The 17309-nt window shown below is 48.2% G+C and overlaps 1 protein-coding gene across 1 annotated transcript; it reads left to right on the forward strand.

The window, feature by feature from the left end:
* The first annotated feature begins 10484 nt into the window (after positions 1 to 10484).
* Positions 10485 to 13682, forward strand: LOC124675170 (cytokinin dehydrogenase 11-like). Its single transcript, XM_047211267.1, has 4 exons — positions 10485 to 11291; positions 11409 to 11713; positions 12235 to 12495; positions 12989 to 13682. Exons 1-4 carry the CDS (start codon positions 10620 to 10622, stop codon positions 13323 to 13325), a joined length of 1575 nt encoding a protein of 524 aa, XP_047067223.1. The 5' UTR covers positions 10485 to 10619; the 3' UTR covers positions 13326 to 13682.
* The last annotated feature ends 3627 nt before the right edge of the window (positions 13683 to 17309 follow it).

The raw sequence follows: 17309 nt of genomic DNA on the forward strand, positions 1-17309 counted from the left end.
GGTCTTGATTCTCAAGTTGCTTGCAAATCTTTATAAATCTTTTGCTTCTCATTATGAATTGCCTAAGAAGAACTTTGATAAGTATCATGAACCGTATAAAGATAAAATTGATTCATCTATAAATAAATGTGTTGTAGTTGAAATTGTTGATCATGTTATTCCTGAAGCTTATATTGAAAAAACTCCTTTCCCCGCTAAAATGAAGGAGTACTCTGTTATAAATAGTGCGGTTCATAAAAGTGAAAAGAAACCTATAGAACCTGAAGAACAAATAAAAGTTAAACCTGCTGTTGCAATTGTTAAAGATCTTGTGACTGAAAATGTGGAGGATGGTCATATTATTTTCTGTGAAGATGCCTCTAATATTGTTTCACATCCTAATAAGTCTAGGAAAGCTAGTGTTCCTATGCTATCTGTTAGAATTGGTGATCATTGTTATTATGGTTTATGTGATATTGGTGCAAGTATTAGTGCTATTCCTTATGAGCTTTACACGGAGATTATGCACGAAATTGGTTCTTGTGAACTTGAAGATATTGATGTGGTTATTCGGCTGGCTAATAGAGAAACTATCTCTCCAATTGGTATTGTTCGAGATGTGGAAGTTCTATGTGGTAAGATTAAATATCCTGCTGACTTTTTGGTACTTGGTTCTCGTTGCTAGTAAATATTGTCCTATTATTTTTGGTAGACCTTTTCTAAATACTTGCGGAGCTATTATAGATTGCAAGAAAGAGAAAATTTTGACTAAATTTGCTGGTGAATCTTATGAGTTTAACTTCTCTAAATTTACCAAAACTCCTTATAAAATTGATTCGCCTAATAGTGATTTTAAAGTTGAACAGTGTGCATCTATTGCTCTTGCTCCTAGTAATCCTTTGCAGCAACATTTGGAGACTAGTGAGAGTGAAGTTTTTAGGGAAGAAAGAGATGAGCTTGATGAAATTTTCCTTCGTCAACCTATTCTTAAGCATGATTTACCGGTGGAACATTTGGGTACAACACCACCACCAAAGGAAGATCCTGTCTTTGATTTAAAACCATTGCCTGATAATCTTAAATATGCTCATATTGATGATAAGAAAATATATCATGTTATTATTAGTTCTAAGCTTTCGAGTTTGAAGAAGAAAGGTTATTGGAAATATTGAAGAAACACCGAGGTGCTATTGGCTACACTCTTGATGACTTGAAGGGGATTTCTCCCTCTATTTGCCAACACGCCATTAATATGGAAGATGATGCGAAGCTCGTTGTTGAACCTCGGCGTCGTCTAATTCCTAAGATGAAGGATGTGGTAAGAAATGAGGTATTAAGACTCCTTGAAGCTGGTATTATATATCCTATTGTCGATAGTAGATGGGTTAGTTACTGTGCATTGTGTTCCTAAGAAAGGAGGAATGACTGTTGTGCCTAATGATAATGATGAGCTCATCCCTCAAAGAGTAGTTGTAGGGTATAGAATGTGCATTGATTATCGAAAAGTTAATAAGGTTACTAAGAAAGATCATTACCCTTTGCCTTTTATTGATCAAATGTTAGAAAGGTTATCTAAAAATACTCATTTTTGCTTTCTTGATGGTTATTACGGATTTTCACAAATTGCTGTTAAAACTAAAGATCAAGAGAAAACCACTTTCACTTGTCCTTATGGAACTTATGCTTATAGGCGTATGCCTTTTGGTTTATGTAATGCTCCTGCTACTTTTCAAAGATGCATGTCTGCTATTTTTCACGGCTTTTGTGAGAGTATTGTAGAGGTATTCATGGATGATTTTTCCGTCTATGGAAATTCTTTTGATAGTTGCTTGCGAAACCTTGATAAAGTTTTGCAGAGATGTGAAGAAACTAACCTTGTTCTTAATTGGGAGAAATGCCACTTTATGGTTAATGAAGGAATTGTATTGGGACATAAAATTTCCGAGAGAGGTATTGAAGTTGATAGAGCTAAAGTTGAAGCAATTGAGAAGATGCCCTATCCTAGGGATGTTAAAGGTATTCGTAGTGTTCTTGGTCATGCTGGGTTTTATAGGAGGTTTATTAAAGACTTCTCCAAGATTTCAAAGCCTCTTACTAATCTTCTTCAAATAGATGTACCTTTTGTTTTTGATGATGATTGTAAGGAAGCTTTTGAAACTCTAAAGAAAGCCTTAACAAGCTGCCCCTATAGTTGAACCTCCTGATTGGAACTTACCATTTGAAATTATGTGCGATGCTAGTGATTTTGCTGTAGGCGCTGTTCTTGGACAGCGAGTAGATAAAAAACTGAATGTTATTCATTATGCTAGTAAAACTCTTGATGCAGCTCAAAGAAATTATGCTACAACTGAAAAAGAATTGTTAGTTGTAGTCTTTGCTTGTGATAAATTTAGATCTTATATTGTTGATTCAAAAGTTACGATTCATACTGATCATGCTGCAATTAGATACCTTATGACAAAGAAAGATGCTAAACCGAGACTTATTAGATGGGTACTTCTTTTGCAAGAATTTGATTTACATATTGTAGATAGGAAAGGTGCTGATAATCCTGTTGGCGATAATTTGTCTAGATTGGAAAATATTGCTTATGATCCTGTTCCTGTTAATGATAGTTTTCCAAATGAACAATTGGCTGTAATAAAGGTGAGCTCGCGAGACAGTCCTTGGTATGCTGATTATGCTAACTTTATTGTTTCCAAGTACTTGCCTCCAACCTTTTCAGCTCAGCAAAGGAGGAAATTCTTTTATGACTTGAGGAATTATTTTTGGGATGACCCACACTTATATAAAGAAGGAGTGGATGGTATTCTGCGAAGGTGTGTTCCCGAATATGAACAACAAGAGATATTGAGTAAATGTCATGGTAGTGCTTATGGAGGACATCAGAACCGCGCAAAAGGTTCTACAATCAGGTTTTTATTGGCCAACTCTCTTCAAAGATGCAAGGAAGTTTATTTTATCTTGTGATGAATGTCAAAGGGTTGGTAATATCTCCAGACGCAATGAAATGCCTATGAATTATACTCTTGTTATTGAACCGTTTGATTGTTGGGGATTTGACTTCATGGGACCTTTTCCCTCTTCGAAGGTAACACTCATATACTTGTTGCTGTTGATTATGTTACTAAATGGGTGGAAGCCATACCTACAAAAAGTGCTTGATGGTGAGACCTCTTTAAGAATGCTTTTAGACATTATTTTTTCCTAGATTTGGAGTTCCTAGATATATTATGACAGATGGAGGTTCTCATTTTATTCATGGTGGTTTTAGAAAAACTCTTGCTAAATAGGGTATTAATCATAGAATTGCTTCCGCTTATCATCCTCAAACTAGTGGACAAGTAGAACTATCAAATAGAGAAATTAAATCTATCTTGCAGAAGACAGTTAATAAAACTAGAAAGAATTGGGCTAGTAAATTGAAGGAAGCACTATGGACTTATAGAACTTCTTATAAAAACTCCATGGGAATGTAACCTTATAAAATGGTTTATGGAAAAGCTTGTCATTTACCTTTAGAACTAGAGCAGAAGGCTTATTGGGCTGTTAGAGAATTAAATAAAGATCCTAAACTAGCCGGTAATAAGAGGTTGCTGCAATTAAGTTCTCTAGATGAATGGAGAAGTGAAGCTTATGAAAATGCTAAACTCTTTAAAGAGAAAGTTAAGAAATGGCATGATAGAAGGATTATCAAAAGAGAGTTTGCCATCACCAACTATGATTTCTTATGCACCTTTATTTGTGATTACCTTATACTTCTTTCAAGTTGAGTTATATGAGGAGGATGTTTACTAGAATGTCTTGTGTGAATGAATATGATGCTTCTTGTCCGTATTTGATTTATCGACTCTTCACTCCATAAACATGTGGACCTGTTTACCGAGTTCAGTTTCGCTTGGGACAAGCGAAGTCTAAGCTTGGGGGGAGTTGATACGTCCTATTTGCATCACTATTTTATATCATAATTTGCTGTTATTCATTGATATATTTCATATTTGGAGATGATATTTATGTTATTTCATCTATTTTGCATGTTTCATGATTATTGGAGGATCGCGCACCGGAGCCAGGATTCTGCTGGAAAAAGCACCGTCAGAATGCAATATTTCGGAAGATCAACAGTTGACGGAAATTATATGAAAAATCCTATTTTTCCAGATGACGAAGGGAGCCAGAAGGGGGAGAAGAGGGGACCCGAGGTGGGCCCACCCCATAGGCCGGCGCGGCCCAAGGACTGGCCGCGCCGCCCTGTGAGGAGAGGGCCCACAGCCCCCTCTCGCCTCCTTTTCTTCGCGCACGCCTTCGTCCCGAAAACCTAAGCTCCAGGGGTACGTCGCGAAGAGCCACAACCGCCTCTGCGGGGCGGAGAACACCAGAGAGAAAAGAGCTCTCCGGCAGGCTGAGATCCGCCGGGGAAATTCCCTCCCGGAGGGGGAAATCGACGCCATCGTCGCCGTCATCGAGCTGGACATCATCTCCATCATCATCACCATCATCTTCATCATCATCACCGCCATCTCCACCGCTGCACCTCGTCACCGCTGTAACAATTTGGGTTTGATCTTGTTTGTTTGATAGGGGAAACTCTCCCGTGTTGATTTCTACTTGTTATTGATGCTATTGAGTGAAACCGTTGAACCAAGGTTTATGTTCAGATTGTTATTCATCATCATATCACCTCTGATCATGTTCCATATGATGTCTCGTGAGTAGTTCGTTTAGTTCTTGAGGACATGGGTGAAGTCTAAATGTTAGTAGTGAAGTATGGTTGAGTAATATTCAATGTTATGATATTTAAGTTGTGGTGTTATTCTTCTAGTGGTGTCGTGTGAACGTAGACTACACGACACTTCACCTTTATGGGCCTAGGGGAATGCATCTTGTACTCGTTTGCCAATTGCGGGGTTGCCGGAGTGACAGAAACCTGAGCCCCCGTTGGTATATCGATGCAGGAGGGATAGCAGGATCTCAGGGTTTAAGGCTGTGGTTAGATTTATCTTAATTACTTTCTTGTAGTTGCGGACGCTTGCAAGGGGTATAATCACAAGTATGTATTAGTCCTAGGAAGGGCGGTACATTAGGATAGGTTCACCCACACAACACTTATCAGAGCAATGAAGATTAATTAGCCGTATGTAGCGAAAGCACTAGACTAAAATCCCGTGTGTCCTCGAGAATGTTTGGTCATTATAAGTAAACAAACCGGCTTGTCCTTTGTGCTAAAAAGGATTGGGCCACTCGTTGCAATTATTACTCTCGCACTTTATTTACTCGTACTTTATTCATCTGTCGCATCAAAACCCCCGAATACTTGCACTGTGAGCATTTACGGTGAATCCTTCATCGAAACTGCTTGTCAACACCTTCTGCTCCTCGTTGGGATCGACATTCTTACTTATCGAAGATACTACGATACACCCCCTATACTTGTGGGTCATCAGGGACCCTTGAGGGTAGTCACAAACCCATACAAGCTTGGGGCAATCTCCACAAGTTAATTGAAGGCTTCCAAGAAATGTCCATGAAGGCCTCACACTTGAGGAATCTCCACAACTTAATTGGAGGCCCCAGAAACACCATAAGTCACAAATTCTTATAGGGTTCCAAGAACCCAAGAGGAACAAGCTTCGGGAACAAGCTCCTGAAGAGATATGCCCATGAACTTTCACCTCGACGTATTACCACGGGGAACTCAAATCGATGCACCAAACTCAATGGCAAGAACCTCACTCTCAAATTTCAACAAAGCTACAAAAGCTATTGGAGGAATAAAAGAGGAAGAACTCAAGATCGAGAAGAACACCAAATATCTCCAAGATCTAGATCTAATGGTTTCCCCTCGCAAAGAGAGGGATTTGATTGGTGTATTTGTTGATCTAGATCTCCTCACTCTTTTCCCTAAAAAATATGCAAGAATCATCGAAGGAATCAAGATCTAGGGCAAGATCTTTAGGTCAACAATGGAGGTGAGAGACAAGAACCAACCACGCCTTGGGGAAGAGGGAGCATATAACCAACCAACCCTTGTGGAAGAGGGGGGCCTTTTATAGGCCCATCAATGAAACATGACTGTTACAACCCTTTAACACCGGATACTTTGGTCGGGGAGGGTCAGAGACGCTGACCCATACAGAACATAAGGCATACTTGCAAACAGAGAAAACGCGTTCGGTCCGGAGTCTTCGGCCCTCCCAGGACCGAGTCTTAGGCCCTGGAAAATCCAGAAACAACTGGAACTGAAACAACCATAACTTAATCATCCGAACTTTGATTTTGATGCTCTTAGGCTCGTTTCAAAGCTAGTAACAAGCTCTACGAGGTCATTTATAGAATAATCATAGTACATCAAGGGATAATAGAAACAAATGATGAATGGTTTTACTTCTCTATAGAAGACAAACCGGTAAAACCTCTAATATTGGAAACATAATTTAGATGAAATCTGTTTTCGATGAAATTGAGCTTGTCATGAAGATATGCACAAGCTCCAAATACTCTCATGGATAATAACCAAGTAAGAACAAAGAAAGATGATGCCAATGGTGCAAAGGTTTGAGTTCTCTCGCTAAACGATACTACCAAGTTACTTACTAGAGAGCCTCTCTTGATAGTATAACTATCTATCCTACAAATTGGTCTCCCAACTAACACAAATAGCTTGGTAAGAAATAAACCATATAAATAATGTACCTTTTCCTTGTGCATATTCCACTTATGCTTGATAATGATGATATTTTCCACCTCAAGATGAAACGTCTTTTTTAATTGCACTTCCTTCTTTAAGTTTTGTAAATTTTTCCCCATACCCCACTATGGGAGAGACTCTCTTTAGACATATATTCACATATCCAAGAATATCATAAGGATGGAAAGCTTCAAGCATATGATCTCTTTGAGATTGCTCATCTTGAACTTTCACTTCATTTCTTCTTTCTTCATATTGTTGATGTCTTGAACACACACATGCATGGGAGATCACTCAATCTTATTCTTCAAGACATACTAGCCATAGGCTCAATCTTCTCTCATGACCAATATTTTGATCACTCCTTGATTAATGCCTTGGTCATCACTTCATCTTCTTATTTCAACCTTGAAGCCAACATATGGTTGAAACATTATCTATGGACAAATCCTACAAATATAACTCAATGCAAACATTAGTCAATAGGGATTATCATTAATTAACAAAACCACACATGGGGGCTCCATGCACTTTTAACTATGACCATGTTGCATTCTCTCTTAGTGGACAACTTTCTCCCTTTGATATCCCTTCACGTAGTGAGCATCTGTGGCTGACCTTGACCATCATCTTAGGAGGGTCTAGAATAGATTAAATGATAATTGAGGAGGTTGGGGAGGGGGGATTTCAAGTATTTTGTATTTTTTACGATGAAAAGTGATAAATACATAGTTGGGGGAATGGCCAATGTCGACCTCCGCTAAGTTTGTGCATATAAATCCCTTGGAATGAGTTATTTGTATATCCATGTCCACGATAACTACCTACTATGTAGTATTTTACCACCAAAAGAAGTAAATTTTTAGGTGTTATCTTCAAATCTTCCAAGTTTTTTTTTGTTTATCTTCACATCTCAAGGAGAAGTTTTCTATGGGCCCCACATACATGAAGTCACAAGAATTCTTAAGATAGAAATGTAATTTTGAATAAGATGAGGACACAAACCCTCTTGTGTTTATTAAGAGTGGTAAATAAAAAAATGAAAGGAAAGAAAAAAATGTAATATAGAAAATAAAATAATGTGTAAGTTTGAAAACATTTTTTTGTTAGAGGTTCTATAATGGATTCTTTTGAATTTGTGTTTGACACTGGGTTATGATGCAGTTCAAACTTAATGTTAACCACATGTTTACCTTTATTATTTATGGTACATTTAATGATTGGAATAGAAAGATAAAAAAGATTCCAATAAATGCTTATGATATGGGCAATGGTAATCATATACTATGAAACCATTGAGTGGAGCTACAAATGGCAAAAAAAATATTATTTTTGAATCAATAAGATTTGGCACATGTTCATCGACGGATCCCTATACAAAGGGTCTTTCTACTTCTTTCTGAGTCAAGAGACGCGTGTAAGGGTGTGTTTGGTAGGTCGGTCCTGCTCAGATTGTCTTTCCCCACCGAGACTTTCTCACCCTATACAAGCTCAAGTCAGATTTTACCGTGCGTTTGGTGGGTCGGGTGTGTTCACCCATGCTGAGGCAAGAAGTTGTTTGGCGGTTGTATGAGCTGAGATCGTGTTGAGCCAATAAATTTTACACAAAAGTCCCTGAACAGAAAATTAAAAACCAATCAGGTCCTTTGTTCAACCAAGCACCCCACCGTGCAAGCTCCGGCGTGGCAGCTGCCGTCGGGGCGCGAGGAAGAGGGGCCTGGAGCCGGCGTGGCAGCGCGAGGAGAAGGGGCTTGGAGCCGTCTTGGCGGCACGAGGCGGCGGCGCTTGGTGCTGGCCTGGCGGCGCGAGGAGCCGGCCTTGGCGGCGCTTGGAGCCGGCCTGGTGGCGCGAGGAGGAGGCGGTTGTGGCGGCCATGGCGTCGGCCGACGGGAGCGAGGAGAGCGGGCGCTGGTGGCGGCCATGGCGTCGGAGGACGGGAGCGAGGAGGAGGGCCGTGGGGCGCCGGCGGTGGTGGAAGGAGGGCCGTGGGGCGCCGACGCGGGACCTGCTGAGGCGCGGGAGGAGGAAGGGCCGACGCGCGATCTGCTAGGCGCGTCTGGCCGCCGGTGGTCCGGCGGCGGCGGGGGGCGTCCAGGGGTGGGCGGCATCCAGGGTCGGGCGGCGGTTGGCGACGCACGGGAAGAGAGGAGGCGTGGGGGGGGGGGGAATGACGCTTGCGGGGTGGGGGTCTGGGGGTGGGGCGGGCCAGTGCTACAGTGTTTTGCGGGATCACCTCATCCCGGATGACCAGCGAAGCTCGATTTGGGCTTCGCTCTTCAACCCGGCTCTGAGCCCTTTTTCGTATCCCCTCAGCAGTGTGGAGGTGGCCCGAGCCGGGCTAACAAACACGGGATCGCCTCCAATTCTCGGTTGGGAGGAGAATTTCTGAGTAGCCCCGGGCTACCAAACACACCCTAAGTCTCTTAGAAATCTTTCTTCACCAATACTTAGGAACAATTCATTTACATGAAGCTCTGCTAATGTTTACACCATGCACAACTTTCACATTCACGAGTTTCCAACATTGTTTCATAGTACTTTGGAAGAGTAATGTAGTGCATGATTTCATGCTATTTTTTCCATTCTTGAATTTTTATTTATTTATTACTTAATGTGATGATTGTTGCTCTTTCCTTTATATAGTAATATTATAGTTGTGATCAACTAAACTTTGTATTTATGATAATAAACTCTAAATTTTTTTACTATCTTTATGCTCGAGGACGAGTATAGATTGATGTTGAAGATGTTGATACATCAAAAACATATGTATGGAATTTCTAGTTAATTATACTAATATCTCATATATTTTGCATCGTATCATGAGTTATTGGAGTGTGGAGTTCAATAGCAAGTGGTTCTCCCCCCCCCCCCTCCAAGGATGACACATGGTTTATATCAAACACAATGAAATTTGCAAGTTCTCTTACCTTTTCCTCTTCTGGCATTTCTCTTCACTTTTCCTCTCTAGCAATCTGTAAAATAAATTCCTTAGTGTTCGATATAAACCATGAGTCCCCAAATCTTCCCTGGTAACAAGGGTTGCAACTCAGATTTTTTTTCTAGTTACAGGTGATGTTGCAACTAAGAAAAATATCTTGGACCCTTTCATTTTATTGTGATTCGTACTAATTATAAATTACAACTAAAATCTACGATGAATTAAAACAATTATCATAGTCGCATTTTTTGTCGCCCCCTTAATATATGGCTTAAGCCTAATCGAGGAAAACAAATATAAGATAATACAAAATAAAGTATACTTAGTATCTAAGCACCGAAATGTGCGAATTATCTGGCTACTTTTTGTATATATGGATTTGAAGAAGAAGAAAACGATATGACCGTCGACTGATTCCACAAAAAAGAGTCATGTAAATTTCTAATTTAACAAGTATTTGTGTTTTTTGAAAGGTGTGATGGGTATGGACGACCGCGTGTCGTGACGATATAAACCCCTGGGATCCAAACTCAAACTAGCACGGACTGAGATCCGGTGCCTCGCTGAAGGCAAGGCACGGATGAACAGTACCGTGCCTTGCTGCCTTGGCCGTTGGATAGAGAATGGACAGACAAGATTGGCAGTGAGGATAGTTACTGTAGCAGCCACTGTGGATGTCGACTGTAGCAGGCACTGCGGATGACTACTGTAGCGAATATCCTGTAGCATGTGTCCTGTAGCACTGCGCCTGTTCACGCTCATCTAGCCATCCGTTCTCAATCCAACAGCTAGAAAAGGCAGCGGGGCACGGTACTGTTCATCCGTGCCTTGCCTTCAGCGAGGCACCGGATCTCAGTCCAACTAGCACGAGAGAGAGGCGGGCGGAGACAGAGCGCATACTGACATCAGAACAGAGAGTGCTCTGCTCAGCTCAGCTAAGCGAGCGGCCCAGCCTCGCCCTCAGCAACACAACACAAGACAGTCGTCGCAGTAAGAAACAGTTTGCCCAAGATGATGCTCGCGTACATGGACCACGCCACCGCCGCCGCCGCGGAGCCGGAGACCATGGAGCTGGCCGTGGTCGCCGACGCGGCGGAGTGCGCGGCGGCGCGGGACTTCGGCGGGCTGGTGAGCGCCCGGCCCGCGGCGGTGGTCCGGCCGGCGAGCGCGGACGACGTGGCCAGCGCCATCCAGGCGGCGGCGCTGACGGCGCACCTGACGGTGGCCGCCCGCGGCAACGGGCACTCGGTGGCCGGGCAGGCCATGGCCGACGGCGGGCTGGTCCTGGACATGCGCGCGGTGGCCCGGCGCACGCAGATGCAGCTCGTGCTGCCGAGCGGCGGCGGCGGCGGGGCCTTCGCGGACGTGCCCGGCGGCGCGCTGTGGGAGGAGGTCCTCCACTGGGCCGTGTCGAATCATGGGCTCGCGCCCGCGTCCTGGACGGACTACCTCCGGCTGACCGTCGGCGGCACGCTGTCGAACGGCGGCGTGAGCGGGCAGTCGTTCCGGTACGGCCCGCAGGTGTCGAACGTGGCGGAGCTGGAGGTGGTGACGGGCGACGGGCAGTGCCGGGTGTGCTCCCCGTCCGCCCACCCGGACCTCTTCTTCGCCGTCCTCGGCGGGCTCGGGCAGTTCGGCGTCATCACCCGCGCCCGCATCCCGCTCTCCCCCGCGCCGCAGACGGTAATAATAAGCCAGCAACATCACATCACCGAACGAACGAACGATTTGTGTACTGTCTATCGATCGGTGCCGGAACGCTGACGGACGGTGGTGGTGTGCGTGTCTCGACATTCGCAGGTGAAGTGGACGCGCGTGGTGTACTCTAGCTTCGCCGACTACGCGGCGGACGCGGAGTGGCTGGTGACGCGGCCGTCGGAGCGGGCGTTCGACTACGTGGAGGGCTTCGCGTTCTGCCGCAACGACGACCCGGTGAACGGGTGGCCGTCGGTGCCCATCCCCGGCGGCGCCCACTTCGAGCCGTCCCTGCTCCCCGCCGGCGCCGGGCCGGTGCTCTACTGCCTTGAGGTGGCCCTGTACCAGCACCACCACCAGCATCCCGACGACGTGGAGGAGGTACGTAGGCAGGCAGGCGAGAAAATCTCGCCGTAAATCATCCATCAATGCCCCGCTCAGGCAGGCGGTCACCCTGCGGTGGCGTACTTTTGTGCTTGGCAGGGGGATGTCTGCTTCGCGGTGTATCTTCCGCTGGATTCGGTGACGGGCGCCTCTCCCCAAAGTGCCCCCGCGCGTGCCGCCAAACACCCTACGGGCGACGGCCCCCACCCCCACTCGCACCCACTCTCCAGTGCACGGCCGCGCCGGGCGCACGACTGGCGTCCTCATCACGGCCGATCTCGCTCGCGCGCCATGAGCGTACAATGTGGGTCAGCGGCCGGGCCATGACGCGATTCCCCTGCCGCGCCCGTGACGACGAGGATCCCGTCTTTTGGCACCACCCACACGCCCTCTTGCTCCTCATCCCCACCTCACGTCTTGTCCCCACGGAAACACCTCATTCATCCACGATCGATCGCCCTGTGACGCGCGCCTATGTCGTCGTCGTCGTCGTTATTCATTCATTCGCCTCGTGCTCATGTCTGTTCGCGTGTCTATATGTGCAGAGGGTGGACGAGATGCTGCGGCCGCTCAAGTACGTGCGCGGCCTGGAGTTCGCGGCGGAGGTCGGGTACGTGGAGTTCCTGTCGCGCGTGAACCGGGTGGAGGAGGAGGCCCGCCGGAACGGCAGCTGGGCGGCGCCGCACCCCTGGCTCAACCTCTTCATCTCCGCCCGCGACATCGCGCACTTCGACCGCGCCGTCATCAACGGCATGCTCGCCGACGGCATCGACGGGCCCATGCTCGTCTACCCCATGCTCAAGGCCAAGTGAGTATATATGCTGACGCACGCGCTACTTCTTCCTTGCTTGAATTGCTTCTGTCTGCATGCATGCCGCCGTACAGATCGAGTTGCCATTTGGGGCACGCACACGCATGTGAGCTCGCCCGAGCTGACGTTTTCTTGACTGGGATCGTCGCCGATTTGCCCCTCCGTACTAGTAGTTCCTTACAATAAAGGCGGCCGGCGGGCTTCTGATTCTCCCTCCCTGGTTTATCCATCCCCAGTAATCTGTTTTGGATTTTGTCTTGTCAGATCGCTCATTAGCTTAGCAGCCACTAACTCGAGTCCTATGATTGATAAATTATCATTACCCGGCCCGGCTCCACGCCACCGCACCTCTGGTTCAGCCACAGCCCTTGTCTCCCCGGCGGGCCCGCCGCTCCGATAGCGCCATTGTTTACCACAAGTTCCTCTCTTTTGTCGTAACACTACTAACACGTTATGTAATATACTAACTTGCTGGTAATTAATGCCGCAGGTGGGACCCTAACACGTCGGTGGCGCTGCCGGAGGGCGAGATCTTCTACCTGGTGGCGCTGCTGCGCTTCTGCCGGCCGTCCGGGACGGGCGGCCCGGCGGTGGGCGAGCTGGTGGAGCAGAACGCGGCGGTGGTCGACGCCTGCCGCCGCAACGGCTACGACTTCAAGACCTACTTCCCGAGCTACCGCGCGCAGTCCGACTGGGCGGCCCACTTCGGGTCCAAGTGGGCCCGCTTCGTCGACCGCAAGGCCCGCTACGACCCGCTCGCGATCCTCGCGCCGGGCCAGAAGATCTTCCCCAGGACACCCTCCGCCGGCGCACGGGCCATCGTGTAAGGCGATCGTGCCGGCGATGGCGATCATGAAATACTGTTGTTGGCGATAATGATGGCGGCTGATTCGGGCGATTGGTGGCGATGATGAATCGGAGATCTCGATCGACGAGGGGGTAATCGTGATGATGATAGGGTCGCTGTTAGGTGCATCGGGGAGGGGACAGAGGGGGCCGGCGGACCTTGTCGAGGGCCTTGATCCAGGGAAGAAGGGTTGCAAAGATAACGAAAGCTGTGACCTTTCTCTACGTCCTTCCTCTTCTTTTTTGCAGCTGCCTGCTGCCTGCTGCCTGTGATGGATCGGTCGATCGACGCAAACATCTCGCGAGGGGCCCTTGTCCCTCGACCATCCACTTGTGTACGTAATTGTCGCCGTCTCACCGTTATTTCGCGGCATGCTTAATTTGCCGTCGCCGCGCGCGCGCCCCTGGCTCGGCGCCGCTACCGGCTGCCTCGCGTTTTTTATTCCGTCTCCGCGTAGTTTTCGCCGGCTTGGACGTACCCGTTCTTCCGGCGATCGCGACGTCCGGGCGCGCGCTGCCGTCGGCTCGGCCGCGGTCTCTTTCCGCGATCGGTCTCGCACTCTCTCGCCGCGCTCGCCCGCTCGGGCGGCGTACGCCTCCTCGCCCGGCGGCTTGCGGCGCAGTACAACGACGGCGAATAAAGCCGGAAGCCCCCCGCGCGCGCGCGCATGGCACGGCGGTCGCGCTCCGATGACAAAGCCGTCGTTTCGCCGAGCACTCAGCGGTGCAGAGTGGACGACGGGACGGGACGGGCGGGAGGGACGAATAATTGGTGCCGTTTCTGACTGACTGACTGATCGGGGCGTGCTTCTTTGCGGCGTGCTAGGCCGTGGTGGCCACGTGAGCCGATGCCGCCGTGGCCATGGCGGGGTGTATCGACAGCGCTGCGCCTGGCTGCTGGTGGCCACATCGGAGGTGACCGGCCGATGGGGTCTGTCGTTTTTGTCCAAATGGTTTTCCAAATCCAGTGGACCGTAGCATCACGCTACTGTTCCTGTTCTCCCTTGAGTACTCTTCTCCCTTCGGATCATCCCAGCCGTGCAGGAGGAATTGAGGCCGAATCGCGACGGATCCGTCGCATCCTTACACTGACAGGCAGCGGGGTGTGCTGGCGGTGGCAAAGAACGTCTCTCTCCATTATATGCTCTTAATTAGATCGCCCAAGTCAAATTCATGTCAAACTGTTGGCGTAATCTTTTTCCGTGGAAGGTTCACGGATTCTTGATCATACACCATCTTAGCCAAGCCGTTAATGTTTAGTTTTTTGCAATCCTGCCTGCTTGGAAGCCCTGTGGGTGTCGCTCACCTAGCTCCTTGGACGCGTCGGCGAGGTGTGTACCACTACCACCATCCCCCTCGTTCGCTTGGAGCTAGTATGACGAAAGCCTAGATTCAGAGCAGGATTGACACGATGATGGTGTTCTTGACGTCGTCCTTTCGTTGAGAGCATTGTGTTTGGAGACACAGCTTGGAGGTCCTACTTTGTGCTCCTCCGGTGTTCATTGTTGTCCAATATATTGGTCTTCAACAACAACAATATACGGTGTCGCCAGTGAGTTAAAGAAGATGTGGTCCTGTTATCACCAGATTTTAGCTAAATCAGGAGGTGGGCCGCGATCAGGATGGGCTTGGAAGATTACACATGGAAGATCTCTGAAGCGGCCTTGCACGGAGAATTTGGGCTTAATTACCCGTGTATCTGTAACATATTAGATCGCATCTTAGTTTAGAAGTTAGAATCTTACTCGTGCACGGTTTGGTGCACGCCCACATTAGAAAGTCCCCTGGACTATAAATATGTATCTAGGGTTTATGGAATAAACAACCAACGTTCAACCACAAACAAATCTCGGCGCATCGGCAACTCCTTCGTCTCGAGGGTTTCTACCGGTAAGCACCATGCTGCCTAGATCGCATCTTGCGATCTAGGCAGCGTAATGCCTATCACGTTGTTCATGCGTTGCTCGCATCGAAGCCTTTTTGATGGCGAGCAACGTAGTTATCTTAGATATGTTAGGGTTAGCATTGTTCTTCATATTACATGCTATCGTAGTGCAACCCTTGCATGTCTAGCCGCCCTTACACCTATCTTAGGTGTAGGGGCGGCACCCCGCTTGATCATAGTTTAGTAGATCTGATCCGTTACGGTTGTTCCTTGTTTCATCAAGGATTAGTTTAACATCCGCAATAGTTAGGCCTTACAAAGGGTTGGAGGATCCAACGGCGTGTAGGGTGGCGTTCGCTAGCCCTAGAAAGGATGTTCCGGGGATCAACCTCGTGTTGGTTTTTAGGCCCTGTCTAGGATCGGCTTACGGTCACCGTGCGCGAGCGCGAGGCCCAATCGTGAGTAGGATGATCCGATTATGCGGTGAAAACCCTAAATCGTCGTAGATCTAATCAGCTTTATCTTGATCAAGCAGGACCACCATATATTCGGACACCTCGTCCGAATCATGGGTGGATCGGCTCTTTGAGCCGATTCACGAGATAACTCGAGAGCCGATCGAGGCTCGTATTTAACGTTTACGTGTGTGCCCCTGCAGAAACTAAGCGAGGCATCATCCACACCTTCCCGACCGGGTATAGGTCGGGTGGCACGCCCTTGTGATAAACATCGGCGCGTGCGACCGGGAGGCTTTGCGGGCCGTCGCTCCGAGGGACCGGGGCCAGCCGCAGCCCTAGTTGTTCCCGGCTCTACCGTGTTGCCCGTCTCTCGCCCGCCGGGGGTTTCGACGTCAACACGTTCGGCACGCCCGGTGGGACTCCCTTCAACATCCACCACATCGCCGTCTGCATCCGAGATGGCGGAAAGCACTCCGGTCAAGTACGAGGATCTGCCTGAGGAGCTCAAGAAGAAACATGACGAGATCAAGGCAACCCTCGAGGCCGAACTCATCGGCTCTTTCCACCAAACCCGCTCCCATGGCGTCAGGTGGAAGGGTTTCATACCTGAAGGCGCACTCGATGGAGTGGACCTGTCCGCCCCGTCAGAAGAACGCACCAGGCCGCTGAAGTACGAGGATCTGCCCGAGGAGCTCAAAAGGAAACATGACGAGATCAAGGCAACCCTCGAAGCCGAACTCATCGGCTCCTCTGAGAAGACCCAGCCGCACGATATCAAGCTCGGTAGAGACTCACGTCCGTCGCCTGGCGTCAACATGGTGGATCTCAGCCACTCCATAGGCCAGCCAAAGTTCTCCTTTGGTGTCAACATGGCAGGGCTTGCGAGCCGCCGTGGCAAAGACGAAGCAGAAAGCAGCCACTTCCGTGGCAAGGACAAAGAGGAGGCCGATCCACGCGACCGGCCCCGAGATGATGACAGACGGTGCCTGACAGAGGAGGAAGTGAGAAGCGTGCGGTATCAACGTCCACTCTCCAAGCATCTCCTCAACAAATATGAGCAGCAGTACGACCGACGTCGGCGCTACGACGTAGATGATGAGAGAAATTGTCGGTCTGGCGCAGAGGACAGGAGGTACCGTCAGCAGGATAGAAACGACGACGGGTACAATCATCGCGCTGAAGGAAGGTCAAGGGGGCAGGGTGATATGGATAGGCACTGGGACTGTCCGTTCTTCAAACATTGCTGGGACTCAGGAATGAGCTGATTGCCAACAATCGAGAACTGCCCAGAATGCAAGCAAAGGAAGAAGGATGCCGCTAACGTGTCCGTGTTCAAGCGTCTAGGGCCTCTCCCGCCTCGGAACAAGCATGCTGAGTCCGCTCGGGTGGAAGATCTCGAGGAACTAGAGGACGATGATGAAGAAGATAAATATCATCGGCCCAGGTGGTGCCCTGATGGGCTCAGCCGTTCCCAAAAGCGAAGGGTTCAGCGTCTGCGTGGGTTAGAAGAAGCTGAAAGATTGTACCTGCACACGCTAAGGAAGGCACGGCCTGATCTAGCCGCCAAAATTCGGCGAACCCTGGACGAAGAAGGTCGGCCACAAAGAAAAGAGTGGCGCCCC

The sequence above is a fragment of the Lolium rigidum genome, chromosome 1 (genome assembly GCF_022539505.1).
Source record: "Lolium rigidum isolate FL_2022 chromosome 1, APGP_CSIRO_Lrig_0.1, whole genome shotgun sequence".
Taxonomy (NCBI): domain Eukaryota; kingdom Viridiplantae; phylum Streptophyta; class Magnoliopsida; order Poales; family Poaceae; genus Lolium; species Lolium rigidum.

Excerpts from the sequence above, each read along its gene's own strand:
- LOC124675170 (XM_047211267.1), top strand. The coding sequence starts at position 10,620 with ATGATGCTCGCGTACATGGACCACGCCACCGCCGCCGCCGCGGAGCCG. Across the intron at positions 11,292-11,408 it reads TCTCCCCCGCGCCGCAGACG|GTGAAGTGGACGCGCGTGGT; the intron begins GTAATAATAAGC and ends CGACATTCGCAG. Across the intron at positions 11,714-12,234 it reads CAGGCAGGCGAGAAAATCTC|GGTGGACGAGATGCTGCGGC; the intron begins GCCGTAAATCAT and ends ATATGTGCAGAG.